Source organism: Manis pentadactyla, chromosome 19 (genome assembly GCF_030020395.1).
Source record: "Manis pentadactyla isolate mManPen7 chromosome 19, mManPen7.hap1, whole genome shotgun sequence".
In the NCBI taxonomy this organism is placed as follows: domain Eukaryota; kingdom Metazoa; phylum Chordata; class Mammalia; order Pholidota; family Manidae; genus Manis; species Manis pentadactyla.
Window position 1 is genome coordinate 11,466,452 of NC_080037.1, and position 14,987 is coordinate 11,481,438.

A 14,987-nucleotide genomic window follows, 5' to 3' on the forward strand; every position below is an offset into this window, starting at 1 on the left:
ATCCCCACACCTAGGCTGACAGGCAGGGGCATCCTGTGGCTGGGCTCCAAGAGCTGGAGGTCCCTGGGGTCAGGAAGCCCGTGGATACAGCATCTAGTGCACAGCCCTGTCCCAACCAGCCGGAGAACCTCACTGCCAGAGAGACACACCCAACCGGGCACTCTAACCTCCCCGTCATTTTCCTAAGTGCTCCCCAACTTCCAACCTGAATCCCTCTTGAATCTGTTCCTCCTGTTCTGCCCTCAGTAGAGAGGGAGCAGTTGGTTTCTCTCATGGATATATTCACCACTGTGGTTTTGAAGATATCCGCCCCCCAGCTCCCCACAAGCCACACATGTACAGGAGAAGGACGCAAACTCTCGAGCTGCTTATGTGAGAAGAAGCTAAGCGTTCTGCTGAGCTCACACGGTCACTCTAGCAAGGCCCGGAAGCACAGCGGCCCAAGGCTTAAAGTGGGAAGCTGTACCCAGTGCTGGCCAGGTGGCCCCTGTGACACAGCCTTCCACTGTTGGGAGGATATCAATAATTCCAAGAGGGACACCCACCTCACACCGGTCAGAATGGCTAGTATCCAAAGGGCTAGAAACAACAACTATTGTTGTGGAGAAAAGGGAACCCTCATGCACTGTGGGTGGGGATGTAAAATGGTGCAGCCACTATGGAAAAGTGTGAAGGCTCCTCAAAAATTAAAAATAAGAAATACCATATATCCAGTAATTCCACTTCTCAGTATTTACCTTTAGAAAACAAAATGGCTAATCTGAAAAGATATGTGTACCCTCTTATATGTACAGCATTATTTACAAGAGCCAAGATATGGAAGCAACCTAAGTGTTCATCAATAGATGAATGGATAAAGATGTACATAGACACACTATGGAATATTACTCAGCCATAAAAAAGGAGGAAACCCTGCCATTTGTGACAACATGGATGGACCTAGAGGGTATCGTGTTAACTGAAATAAGTCAGACAGAAAGACAAACACCGTATGATTTTACTTACATGTGGAGCCTAAAAAATGAAATCACAACAAAAGACAAACAAACAAAAAAAGAGAACAAATTGGTGATTGTCAGAGGGGAAGAGAGTAAAGAGGTACAAACTTCCAATTATAAAATAAATAAGTCACGGGAATGAAAACTATGGCATAGGAATACAGTCCATAACATTGTAGAAACTTGGTATGGTGACAGATTGTAAGTACACTTCCTGTGGTATTCCGTATAAAAGTGTCAAATCACTAAGTTGCACATCTGAATCAAATATTGCATATCAACTACACTTCAACTTTTTAAAATTAGAAAATAAAAAATAATTTAAAAATAAAATAAAATGCACATATAGGGAATGAAGCAAAGATGGCCATGCCCTTGTGTTTTTGGTAACTAGCCAGGCATCGTTACACTAATAAAATCTCCTAAAAATCTGTTTAAAGAAAAGAAGAAAGAAAGAAAAAGGGACATCCACAAATGAGACCAGGTTCAAGGCAAGGTGACCAGACAGGTGTAGGACCCACAAGCCGTCCCATATAGAAGTCTGGGAAGACTGCAAACAAATGTGATTCCTCTGGGAATCCCAGAAGAATTTAGAAGAGCAGACTAGTGGATTTGATACAGATTTCCCCAGAGAACATAGCAAGACCCAGGGAGGCCAGAGTTCAGTTCACCTGAGAAAGAATAGGTATTTCTTTCTTGACTATCTCCAAAAAAGATATTCAAATGGCCAGTATGCACATAAAGTGATACTGAACATCACTAATCATTAATGGAAATGCAAATCATAAACCACAATACCACTCCACACCCATTCGGATAGCTATCATAGAAAAAAAATCGTAACAGAAAATAGCAAGTATTGGCAAAGATGTGAAGAAGTTGGAACCCTGTGCATTGCTGATAAGAATGTAAAATGGTGCAGCCCCTGTGGAAAACAATATGACAGTTCCTCAAAAAATTAAAAATAGAGCTACCATATGATGTAGCAATTCTACTTCTGGGGAGAGCCTCAAAAGAATTGAAAGCAGAGACCAGATATTTGTACACCCATGTTTTCAGCAGCCTTTTTCACAATAATCAGAAGTTGGAAGCAACCCAAGTAGCCATCCACAGATGAATGTATAAACAAAATGTGGTCTATACCTACAACGGGATACTATTTGGCCTTAAAAAGGAAGGGAATTCTGACATATGTTACAACATGGATGAATCCGGAGGACATTATGCTCAGTGAAATAAGCCAGTCACAAAAAGAGAAATAGTGTATGATTCCACTGACAGGAGGTCCCTGGCGCAGTCAAACTCACAGAGACAGAAAGTAGAATTGTGGTGGCCAGGGGTTGGGGAGTTGAGTGTTTAACGGGTATGGAGTTTCAGTTTTGCAAGATGAAGAGTTCTGGAAGCATGGTGGTGATAGTTGCACAATATGAATGTGCCTAATGCCACTAAACAGCATACTTAAAAATAGTTCAAATGGGGAATCTTAAGTTGTGTATATTTTACAATTAAAAAAATTTTTAAAGAAAGAAATAACTTTCTAATAGGACAGGATTTCTTAAAGCTGTTTGTGACCATCTAAGTTAGACGATTGGAATAAAAAGTAAACAGGTGTTGGCCGATATCCGGAACATTTCCCCTACACTACACGATGTTGTAAATAATTTTTCTCCCCTTGCAAAGGTTCCCTGGGCCATATTAATGTTCTGCATTCAGATACTGAGCGTGTTTTGACTCAAAGTGTATCAAAATCCAAGACAACTGTGGACAGGTCAACACAATCTAGCCTAAAGGATGTTCTGGTTTATTTAAATGGTTTTCCTAAGTAAGACAGAATGGTTGGCCTCCCTTCTTGTCCAGAACTTAGCAGGAAATAGCTTTTGAGAAGAGGGTCCAATAGAAAGCTTCCTCCTATACTTGATGAACGGGAGATGCAAAAAGCACCAAGATCTGAGCCGGCACTTGACATTATGTGTATCCAAACTGGAAGAAATCCTAAGCCCCAAGCCCATTCCTCTGGCTCTCCCAGGAGAGGGAAGATGAGGACCTCACACTGCAAAGCCAGAGAGAAGGAAAAGCCATCACAACACAGCACCCATTCTGGGGGAAGCCTACACATAAAAATCTTCTCCCTGGGGCCAGGGGTGGGAGAACCTGCAGGGGTAAGGATGGGCCTGGGCAATTGATGCAATTTCTATCTTTTCCTTTTAATTCCTACACATTCAATATATGAGTATTTTATTCTTTTTTTTTTTTTTATTGCCTGATGTTTAAGAACAACTCATTTGGTTTAATTATGCTGCTAGGCTAAAATTTAACACTGAAGCAAGCCTGGAAGCCATTCGACAATATGAGCACTGGAACAACAGAAGAGCCTGTTAACAAGGAGTAGTAAGCTCTCCACCTCTGGAAGTATTCAAGCAGAAGCTGGGTGACCGCTCTCTGGCCTGTCATCAGGAGGATTCCTGCACTGGGTCTGCTAAATCCTATTCTTTCATAGAAAGGAGTCAAGAGATGTCTTAAATTGTTTTCCCAGGAAAAAATAAAAGAAAGAAAAACAGTCATATTAGCTTGTTCAGAGTTAAGGAGGACACCAACCCAAGAACTAGACACAGAAAGTGAATCTGCTTCCTCTAGAAAGCAGGGCTGTAAGTGGGATGGAGTGGGGCAAGGGACACCAACTGTTATCATAAGCCCTCCTTTGTGTCTTTGCCATGACATGTATTAATTTGATAAAAAATTTGAGTCAAAAAAATTCCCATTGGTTACAACATTAATCATGCTGTTACTGAACAACACATTTCCAAAAAATGTAGTAACGGGAATGTTCCCACTGTTGCAGACACACACATACATGTACATACAAAATGAAAAGAATACTAAAATGTCACTGGTGTTCTCTGGGTGGTCAGAATACTGGTGATAATTATTCTTCATATTTTTCTGGAGTTTTTCAGGTTCTATATCACAGACACTAAGTTCAATCATTCCCCAAAGGCAAGTTAGTATTTCCTTTAACCTCTTGTTAAAAATAAAAACCATTAGTAACAAGAAGATCAAATGTAGCTACAAATCTTTTTCAGCTCCTCCCATCAAGTTGTGGAGTCACTCCCCACACTCCTGAGTCTGGACTGACCTACTGGAACGTGACAGGCCACAGAGAGAACCCAGGGCCCCAGCCACCAGCCAACACCAGCTGGGAGCCATGTGAGCAAGGCCACCACAGGCCAGGCGGGCCTTTGGCAGCTGCGTTAGTGATTCCGGCAAGACCAGCACAGAGCTGGCTGGCTGACTTATTTTCTGGCTGGCTGACTTATTTTCAAAATCTTAAGCAGATAAATGGTTGCTGCTTTACCACTTGCTTGGGGGTGACTTGTTACATAGCAATGGTAACTTGTATAGTAACAACTCAAACGTCCCTTCCACGCCCACCGTAGTACCTATCCAAGGGGTGCCCATGGCCTCCTGGCTCCACTCGCTCCAGTCGCCATGCCCAAACTCCTCCTGGGCCCGAATCTGCACCACGTGCCTCATGCCCCTCCAGGCATCGTTGATGACCCCGTAATTCTGGAAGTCCTTGGCCTGAGGGTGGGAGGCACAGTGGCACTGGTTAGGCAGCCCCACCAGCCCCTGCCTTCAACTGCACCATCTCTGAGGTCCAGGGAGTGACTCAGCCTGGCAGAGACCTCCAAGGCTCAGAGATGGGGTTGCCCTCCAGGCTGACCCAGGCAGAAGCTGTAAGCCATGCCCCCATCCCAACACACTGTGGAATCCTACAGGCCGCACCTGACGTGCTTGTAGCCCAGCTCTCCCCAGGCCACACTCTCTCTCACCACCAGGCCTGCAAAGAGGAGATGGCCTGGTATTATTATTCCCAGTTAATCAATGTGGTAACCACGGCTCGGGGAGGTTCAGGGTCTTAACCAATGCTATTCAGGTAGTCAGTTGTAAAGCAGAACCCAGAACCCACTTCTTATTTTTCTCCTACCCCAAGTATCTAGGGGCACTTTTTCGTCCAAAAGTAAAAGAAGAATTTACCATCCACACTGTGAATGTCTTTGATCGTTCAGCGCGGTACCGGAGCTCAAACCGCAGCCTATAGAAATATGAGTTCCAGGAGGGGGGGTATTCCCAGGTGACATTGAGCCAGCGGGGCTTCCGGTCCACAGCAGTGACTGTGATGTTGACAGGTGGGTCGGGCTGCACTGTGGGAAAAGGGAACATGGATCCTCTGTGGAAGCAAGTGTGGAGCAAAGGAGAGACCTGTGAAGTCCCTGCAAACCCCCCCTCCCCCACAGGCGGGATCCTACACCCCCCCCCCCCCCCCCGCACCAGGCCACATCCCCAGGTAGTGCTTGACAGGGCCCCTCTGCCACAGTCCGACCTCTGGCAGAAGTAAAGATCAAAAGGCATCAGCTCACCAAACCCCTCACCCAACTCCCTCCCTGTTCCTCCAAGAAGTCCCCAGGGCTATTAAGATAAGGAGCATACTTACAGACTGTGTACCCCTCAAATGTTTGGGCTTTGCTGAGCTTGCTCCCAACACTGTTGGTGACACACAGAGACACTATGTAGAAAGAGTTGTCTCCCTCTGGGACCACCAACTGGCAAGAGAACTTCTGGGTCTCTGGAGAATACTTGCATGGCCTCTGGAATTCTTCCAAGGGACTGTCCGCACAAAACAAGGGTGGGGCTAACTGTCAGTGTCTGCACTTACAGGGGAGCAGGCGCGGAGAAGGGAAGGGGGCTAGAAGCCCAGTCTGGGCAGTCTGACCCGCTCCCCTCTCCACACTTAGGAATTCGAGACTGAGTAAATTATCCAACCTCTCTGAGCCTCTGTTTTCTCAATGGAAAATGGGAGTATTATCAACACCGGCTCAGAGGGATTTATTCGGATTAATGCAAAAAGGAGTGTAAAACATCTAGCTTAGCACCCTGCACGGTGGGTCAAAAGTCCTGGTCTAAAGGGCACACTCAGTCATGGGGGCATTAGATCTGCGGTGCATTCTGGATTCCTGCCAGGTCCTGTGTGCTGGGCATGGTGGGAGATGCAGAATGAATCACAGAAGCCCCTCCCTGTCCTCAAGCCACCAACAAAAAAAGGATTGTCTTCAGAAGAGTAGGACAGCCAGTAGAAACGCCATTCCGGAAGTGCTAGTGGGCTTCAAAAGGAGGTGGGGGCATTTCCGGCAGGCGAGCCCAGATTTCTGGGTGACTGAAGATATTCAAAGTGAGTCAGACACCATCCCACCTGGTCTGGAAGCCTGAGACTTCTCCCATTTTTGACATGTGTAGGCATGTGAGTCTACGGCAGCCACTCACCCTGCCACTGGGGCAACGACTCATCAAACCTCTGGATGGGGTTTGAACCCCGGGCCCAGGACAAACTCTTTACTTTGGGGAAGCCTGCCCCACCCTTCCCAGCCTGCAGTAGAGCCGCCCTCCCTGCAAGACGCCCAGGCTCCCATCCCACCTAACACTGAGAAGGTGGAGTGGTCAACTGGCTTACACCCGCTGTGGGGCAGGGGGCAGGGCCCAGGCTTGCTCACCCTGGGCCTCTCCTCAGCCCTAGGACAGGGCCTAGCCCGCAGCACATGCTGAACTCACCAAATTTTTGTGGACAAAATGAGGGGAGAGCATAGTAAGGCAAAGGTGTGCACACACACCAAGAATAAAGCAGAACACACAGACCTTATTCTAGGGGCTCCAGCAGTCTCATGGGGCTGGGAGGGGCCTGAGGGGGTTCTGGGGTCCCTGAGGCCCTCAGAGGCACTCCCCACCCCCTCCCTCGGGTCAGTGCGGATGCTCGGAGCCCAGGAGGGGGACCGAGGTGACTGAGGCTGCCGGCAGGAGAACAGAGTGCCTTGAATGCCCTGTTCTCTCTCTTCATGTCACACACACAGTGTTCTGGTTGAAGTGCCAACCGCGTACACTTCCGTGGGCTGGTCTGGACAGCTGCTGGCCACTCTGCAGAACATCCGGTCTGGACAGGACTGCCTTCCAGACCCTAAATGATTTATATCCAAACCCAGCTTCGGGATGAGGAGATTTCTGATTTTCCCACCTGGGGGTGTGAGCTATCAGTCCCATCACAGAAGCATCATGTGCTGACGGGCAATCTACACATTTCTGCGCAGAGAACAGAGCATAAGTACCAGGCAGCTCTCTGGAAACAGACACGAGCGGAAACCAAACCATCCCGCTGAAGTCGCTGCTCAGATGTGTTGATACTCTGATCGCTGACAGCTCAAACTCAATTATAAACATCGGAACTAAGGGGACCCTGGCTATGGGATGGAGGCAAACAAATGCACGCAGAAGTGTATTTGTTTTCAGCCTTTTCCACCTTGGACACATCCACGCCAGAGCTCATCCCAGGTTCCCCCACTTTCTGCATCTCTGCTGCAGTAGGGTCCCCTGACAGGTGTGACCTCCTGCCCCCAGGCCCCAGCACCCTCTCCCCACCCTGCCGCCACTTCCCCACCCAACAGGCTCCTAGTCAGGATGCTGATAATGAGCCGGCCGCCTTCCCTTCGTGGGGATATTTGCTTGTGTTCAGAACAATGCCCAAAGCCTTTGTATTTGAAATCAGACAGACTGGAGTTTGATTCCCAGCAGAGCCCACTTACTAGCAAGGACCTTAAACAAGTTAATCTATCTCTGCACCTCAGTTTCTCCATCTGTGAAACCGAGAAGAAAATAACACTCCCTTCCCAGGGCTATTGCGACAGCTAACCGGACACAGCTCGGAGCACAGTGCCCAGGGCTGGGGAGCGCAGGATTGGAAGCTTCAGTTCCCTCTCTCATTTCCTCCTCCTCATTCCAAAGTAATTACTTGAGGGGATAAAATTTTGGAATCACTGGCCGGCCAGTCCCACGTGGCTCCTTGGCGAGCACCATCGCCCTCGCGGGGCTTCGTAGGGGTGGGGGAGACAGGACAACCCACAGCGTGGCAGCCCAAGATACTCACAACTTCCTCAACAGTAGCACAGCCCTGGTGCTCGGCGAGGGGGGGCTCTGAGGGCTCCACTCACAAAGAACATTGACGATGGGGCTCTTCCGGGAGCAGGAGAACTGGGGCTCCTCAAGAGGGGCTGAAAGGAGAGCACAGCAGGCATGAGGAGGAAACACCCACCTCCCTCCCTGGGGGGGCGCCGGCTCAGCCCCGCTGCCCACCCCACGCCCAGGGCCCTGGAGCCAAACAGCCACCCGCAGATCTAATAGGATCGGGAAATCCAAGGACACAGTGTTCCCCGTCGGGCCGGAGAGTGGGGCGAGTGAAGAGAGGCGGGGGCCAGGGCTAACGTGTCTCGAGGGGAGAGAAGGGCGTGGGGGTCCACAGGCCGGGATGCGTGGCCTTGAGCAAGTCCCAGTCCTCTTCAGTTTCCTACTACAAAACTAAGTGACACTGTTCACCATGTAACTTATTCACTATGTAAGAATTTGTTCTCCATGTAAGAATTTCTTCGTTATGCATCAGAAGATTGGAGACTGACGAAAATTAGGCTTGGGGTGGATTAATGATTGTGCATTGAGTATTGACCCCCCTATACAGAAATTTATTGTTGTTAACAACTATTTGATCAATAAATATGAGAGATGCCCTCACAAAATATATATATATATATATATATATATATAAACACACTTCCAATTGTAAAATAAATAAGTAACCGGGATGTAATGTATAGCATAAGGAATATAGTCAAAATATTGTAACAACTTGGTATGGTGATAGCTGGTACCTAGATATAAATGTTGAATCACTGTGTTGTACACCTGAAACTAATGTAATGTAATACTGTTGTCAACTACCCTTCAATAAAAAAATAAAAATAAAAAATAAAAAATAAAAAAAACTAAGTGACAGCAGAATAATAATGATGATGACCCTGCTTTCTCTCACATGATCATTGGAAGAACGACATGAGAGACCGGGGAAGGAAGGGCCTGGCACGGGGGTGTCTCTGACCCTATGTGTCCTCATCAGATATGAGGAGCTAAAAGCCAGAGCATTCTAAAAATAAGAACTGAACATTGGAAAGCTAGTATGCAGAGTTTTCAACGCCCTCCGCATGCATACACATCTTTCAACAACGCTGTATCAAGGTAATAAAATTAACCTTATTTTACCAACAAGAAAACTGAGGGGTGGAGAAGTTAAGCTGGGAAGGAGGAGGATTCAAACCCAGCCCATCCTGCTCCAGCCTCTAGGACACTAACCACTCCCCCTCAAGCCCTAACATTACAAGGCCAGCTGGTCGGTGTTCCCATCAGCCACATGCCCCCACCCACCAGGAACCTCCGTCAGTCTCACTGGCAGACGTCAGTGGGCCTTTCCCTGAAATCATCAGGCCAAGGAAGTAACAGGAGTTTAAAGGGTCAAGCAGGGACTCTGTCTGGAATGCACAATGCCGCCCCAGACCTCTGAAGACAACTCACCGTCCACCAGCAGATGCACACTCCCAGCCGGGCGGCCGTCCTGGTAGCACGAATAGTTTCCAGAGTCGTGGAGCTGCACTGACCTCAGAAGCAGCCCCCTTCCCTCGCCAGCCAGTCTGTCCCCATGTGAGTCTGCGACCTGATTCCTGTACACCCAGTGAATGGTGGCATTGTCTTCCTGATCCCCACCTGGGCAGGTCAGGGTAACGGTGGCCCCCGGCAGGCTGCTCAGCACGTCACTCGCCAACTCTGGGGAAGGAGAGGACACTCCATAAGCCCACGGCCCCCTGAAAGGACTGTGTGTGTGTGACTTGGGAAGCCGCAAGAGGCTTCAGTGTTAGACATCTCTTAAGCCCATCCACTGGTGCAGACGACTGTCCCCTCCGCCTGGACTGAGGCAATGGCCTGCCAGCGGCCTCCCCCAGCCCACTGCCCAAGTGGGCCTTCCACAGATGCAATCTGGCCACCCCACTCCTTTGGTCATAAACCCTTCAAGGGCCTGCCACTGTCCACAGCATGAAACCCAAGCTGCGAGGCCTGGCCCACAGGGCCTCCCACCGCCTGCCCTGCTGACCTTTGTGGCTTCATCTCTCCCCACCTGCCCTTAGGAAGTTGAGAGTCCCTCCCTCTCAGCACCCCCTGATCTTCTTACACTCCCTCTTCCCCCACCCCATCCCCACACCACCTCCTCCTATTTCAGGGCTCAGCCTAAATATCCTTTCCCCAGAGGCCTTCCCCCTATCCCTCCAGCTAGATTAGGCCCCCTTTGGGTGTGACCTTCCCTACCATGTCACCCACCACGTGCTGCCCTATAATTTCCAATTCTGGATCTGCTTTCTCTTCAAAACTCCCACTGCTACAAGAACATGCAACCTGTTTTGTGTTCCTTCTATTTCTGTTGCCTGGCACATGGCAGGGGCCCACTGAGCACTGGATGAATGTGCAAATGAATGAATGCATATAGAAATGAGTGCCAGGTACCCAAGCAGGACGCAAGATGCATGAGCACACAGGAAGGCTCAGAATCCCTGAGTCTTCATGGGAGGCAGCCCATTGTACAGAGAGTAACTGAGGCACAGAGAATCAGGAGACTTGCCCAAGACCACCAGTGAGTTAGCTACACAGCTGAGATGTAAACCAGGTCTCCTGGTGCTGTTCAAAGCCCCCTACAATACCCTACATTCATCTATTAAACTACTTAGGTTAATTCTACTTTTATTCTAGGGACCAAATTAAAAGGTAAAAAAAAGATTAAATGTGCTCCCTGCCCCCAGAAAACTCATGCGCATGCTACTCAAGGAAAAGGATATTAAACATTAAAGGAACAAGTAAAGTGTTTTTAGTACAAGTTAAATAGATTCATAGAATCTAGTGTGAAAGTAGTCTAACCAATTAATTAAATGAGTCCAACCAGCCAAGGCAACTGAAGCCAGGGAATTCAGCCAGTTTCATGTTGAGCACACTAGGTCCTTGAAACCAAATGCATAACCATTTATTAGCAAGCAACAGCAGTAAATACGGCCAAAGATTTCAGAAAGGCCCAGCAGCAGCCTGGGCACCTGGCCTCATGTGCTGCCCGTGCTCCTCCTGGGCCTGGGGGACGAGCACCGGTGTGTCTCTGACCTGCAAAGCCCTCTTGCTCGGGAGCTTTTACCTCATTTGGCAGACTTTCCTTCCTCCCACCGCATCCGAGGCTGCCAGACAGGAGGCGCTGAGGATCAGTGGCTCCCAGGAGGATAACACTCCCAAAGCCTGGGGACGCTGGTTGTCCAGACCCACACTGGCCACAGATCAGGGACCAGGGACACGGGCATCAGACAGACAGAGACAACTTCTGCCTGCCACAGTCCTACCTGGCTACACAGACTCCCTGCAAGGTTCCTTCTCACTTTACCACTGGGAGACAGAGTCCTCCACCCTGGCACCTCCCACCCCAAAGGCTGGTGGGTGAGGGACCCATGCACGGGCGGGGCCGCAGCCAGCCATCTAGGGCATTGTTTCTCTTCACTCCCAGATCCTTGGACCCTGGGTGAGAAAAGCAGTTCAATCTCACTGGGCGGCCGGCCGGGTCTGGGCCTCTGCCTCACTTTCCCCAACCATGGGCCAGGAATTCCTGTCCTACATTCCACGACATTCGGGGAGGCCCCCAGAGCCAGGCACTGGTGAGGACACAATTAGGCAGCTGAAAGACCCTGCCCTCAAGGACAGGAGGTGCAGGGAGCATCCACTGTTGCAGAGCTGGGACACAGGGCACAGGGTTCCCTGAAACAGCAGCAAAACCCGAGGCCCAGAAGACCAAGTCCACTGAGGGTACTTCCTTGCCCAGAGAGCTTAAAAGAGCTATTAAAAGTCCTAATTCCAGCACAAAACTCCTCTATATCACACATAAGCAGTGATATATATAGCATTTCAAGTAGTTTTTCAATGTATTCTGTAATATTGAAGGCATGCAAAGTAATATATATAATTTATATGAAAGTTATGGAGCATGAAACACTCCCAAGCTCCTCCCAAACTAACTACAGCGTCTCTGAAGCTCCCTCTGTGCATCTGTCTCCCCCACCTCTCCACCTATACAGGGTTATATTTTGGGTTTAACATTACCCTACTTTTAAAAGTAGGTTCACTACTCGTGGATCTCTCCGTTTTTCTTACCTTTGCTTGAGCTTTGAGCTTACATAAATGGTTTGTGTATAAATGGTTTGTGGCATGCTTTTGTCATTCACTGTGTCTCTGGGTCACTACAGTTCATTCCTTCTCACTGCTGTGTAATATTCCATGGTGCAAAAATACCATTCTCCTGCTGAGGGAGGCTTGGTCTGTTTCCAGCGTTTTGCTGTATCAAAGAGTGTGGCTTTCTCCTTCCTCGCATTTGGCTCTGGATGAATTTGCCCAAGAACTTCCCTAAGTAGAACTGCTGGTCCTAGTGTGTATACACGTCACATGTGTCCTTTTTCTTCATAATTGAACACACAGTCCAATGGTGTTTAAGTCCAGTGAGCGCCTGATGGGGGCTGCTGGCCACACCCAGTCTACATAATGATTTCTACCTGTGCCTGAGTGAGGTTTAGTTTAGAAGACCCACTGACACTTCAGATCACTACGATGCAATTTTCACTTCCCCTCTTTCCACTTAATAAAGCAGTCATAAGAACCAAACCTAACATGGATGTCGAGTTCATGCACAAATTACCCCCACTATAGGAACAAACGTGGAGACGCTGCTAAAATAGGACTGTCTGCTGGGGGGCAGCCCCCCATGCTGTGCCCACAACACCCCTCCATCAGCTGGTGAACCGAAATCAGAGTTCACAAGGCACCAATACACAACAAACACAGGACAGGTTGAAAGTCCACATAGGGAGTCAAGGACCCTTAATGGCTCATCCTTTCATTGGCACATTTCACAAGACCCTGTCCTCAACCTCAGAGCCCTCCCTTGCCCACAGGGTTCACCCAGTGGATGCCCAAAAACACATTAGTACTGAACCCCATATATACCAGGTTTTTTCCTGTACAGACTCTCCTATGATAAAGCTTAACTATAAATTAGGCACAGGAAGGGATTAATAACAACTAATAATAAAAAGAGAACAATTAAAACAATAAACTGCAATGAAAGTTATAAGAATGTGGTTTCTCTCCCTCTCTCAAAATGCCTTATTCTAATATACTCATACTTCTTGTGATGATACAAGGTGGCAAAATGCCTACATGAAGGCATTTTGGCCACAGAAACGGCCAAAACGATGAACTGAGGTGAATGATGCAGGCGTTGTGACAAGGCGCTAGGCTACTGTTGACCTTCTGCAGAAGGATCACCTGTTTCTAGGCCCTAGTGGCCCACGGGCAACTGAAACCACAGAAAGCGAACCCTCGGATGAGGGGGGTAAGTACCGTATATGCCAGCTCCCCTCCCCAACGCCACTGTGAGACCAAGCTCCCGCTGGCCCTCATCAGAGCTCAGTTGGGGCTTCATAACTATTTATCTAATGCAGGGGGCCTAAGAGGCGCACCCACAGGGACAGGGCCTCTACACTGAAAACTCCCAGGAGCCCGCCACGGGTGACACGGTGCTCTAAGTGGTGTCCCCTTGGGCCGTGCAATGTAAAGGCCAGAGCAGCCAGCTCATCACAAGCAGGAGGTGCTGAGGAAAGAAGATGCGAGCCTGGAGCCAGACGGAGCTCCCTTTTCTGCTTCTGCCTTCGCCACTTCCAGGGAATGTGCTTCTCTGGTCACTCCCTGACCCCCAGTTCAGATGGAAGCTCTTGCCATGTTGAGTGACCAGCGTGAACAATAGCAGGGGCTGTTGTGTTCTTGCACTCTCTCTCTAACAATGGCCAAAGTATTTAGGCAACTCAGAGAAACAGCAAATCAAAAGGCTTTTTTTTCTCTTCCACAAAAGCAGAGCTGCAGAAGCAACGTAATGGCCACTTCCTCTGCCAAAGAACTTGAGTAATGGTTCTCTGACTCTTTAAAGAGGAGTCTATTTTTTTTTAATGATGAACAATCATAAACCACTCGTGGGCAAGGATTGCCTGTCCCCGCCCTTCTTCAAAATATATTCCTTTGTTATATAACCTGTGAACAATGCTATGTTAACTATGCTTTTTAAAGCACTTTATGCAGGATAATCACAGTCAAATAGTCTGAGAGGAGAGGCGGCAAGAGAATGAAATTGTGCAAGTCACAGTGGGCAGTGCCGCCCCTCCCCACCCCCACCCCTACTCCCTGCCTCCCGACCCTAACCTGAGTCAGTGCCCCAGACACCGGGCACCGCAGGCGGGCCTCTCGGGCCTCTCTTTGAAGAGGAAGGAATGATGTCCTCCTGGAGCCTCTGTCCACTTCTCCAAACAATGGGGCTAGGGTCATTTCTTGCTCTTCCTTCCATCTTTCTGCCGTTTGAATTTTCTGTAAGTTGTTTGCATTACTCTTATACTAAGAACATACATTTTAAACAAAGAAGCTACATAGCCTGGGTCTGCCTAGGGAGGAGGGGACAGGTGCAGCAGGGAGCAATGGAAACCAGGGAATGGGGAGGACAGAGAGTGGATTTTTCAGCGTAAGCAGCTTCTGAGAACACCTTCCAGACCAGAAAGGTTCACCTCCCGCAGCTCTGTGTTCTGTCACTCCCGCTGTACTCCTCAGCCCCTGCCCTCAGCCCTGCTGGCCTGAGCTCCTGGTGGACACATGGTCACCACTCTTCCCTATTGGCCCTGTTTGTCTGCCCCCTGCAGTCTGCAGGGTCCTCTGGAAGTAGGCTCCTTGGTGGGGAAGGGCCAAAGGGAAGAGGCACAGCAGGGAACAGGTGTGGAGCAGGCTCCCAAGAACACTTCCTGCTCCTAGGATGTGCCCAGCGACTCTCACACTCCCACCCCAAGCGATGGTGGAAGGCGGGGTCAGGCGGAGTGGGGGGGGCAGGGAAGGGCTGGCCCTCGTACTCTGACATTTAACAAAGAGCATGCAATTGAGCGTCTGCCCTTGAGCAATCGCTCAGTCATTTGGGGCCAGGGTTGCAAGCCTGTGCCAGTCCCCTCAGTAAGAATTCAA

General features: G+C 49.0%; 1 protein-coding gene across 5 annotated transcripts in view; it reads right to left on the reverse strand.

Annotated features, from left to right (window-relative positions):
* Positions 1-14,987, reverse strand: part of IL6R (interleukin 6 receptor) — a 47,718-nt gene that overhangs the window by 19,719 nt on the left and 13,012 nt on the right. For all 5 annotated transcript variants that reach the window (XR_008994972.1, XM_036922321.2, XM_057495127.1 and 2 more), the window contains exons 2-6: positions 9,438-9,686; positions 7,966-8,089; positions 5,491-5,663; positions 5,034-5,200; positions 4,436-4,577 (exon numbers count right to left, since the gene is read on the reverse strand). Coding sequence is in view for 4 of the 5 variants with exons in the window: in XM_036922321.2 (XP_036778216.1) it covers positions 4,436-4,577; positions 5,034-5,200; positions 5,491-5,663; positions 7,966-8,089; positions 9,438-9,686 (855 nt within the window). In the remaining variant the exon portion in view is untranslated. The remainder of the gene's footprint in view (positions 1-4,435; positions 4,578-5,033; positions 5,201-5,490; positions 5,664-7,965; positions 8,090-9,437; positions 9,687-14,987) is intronic.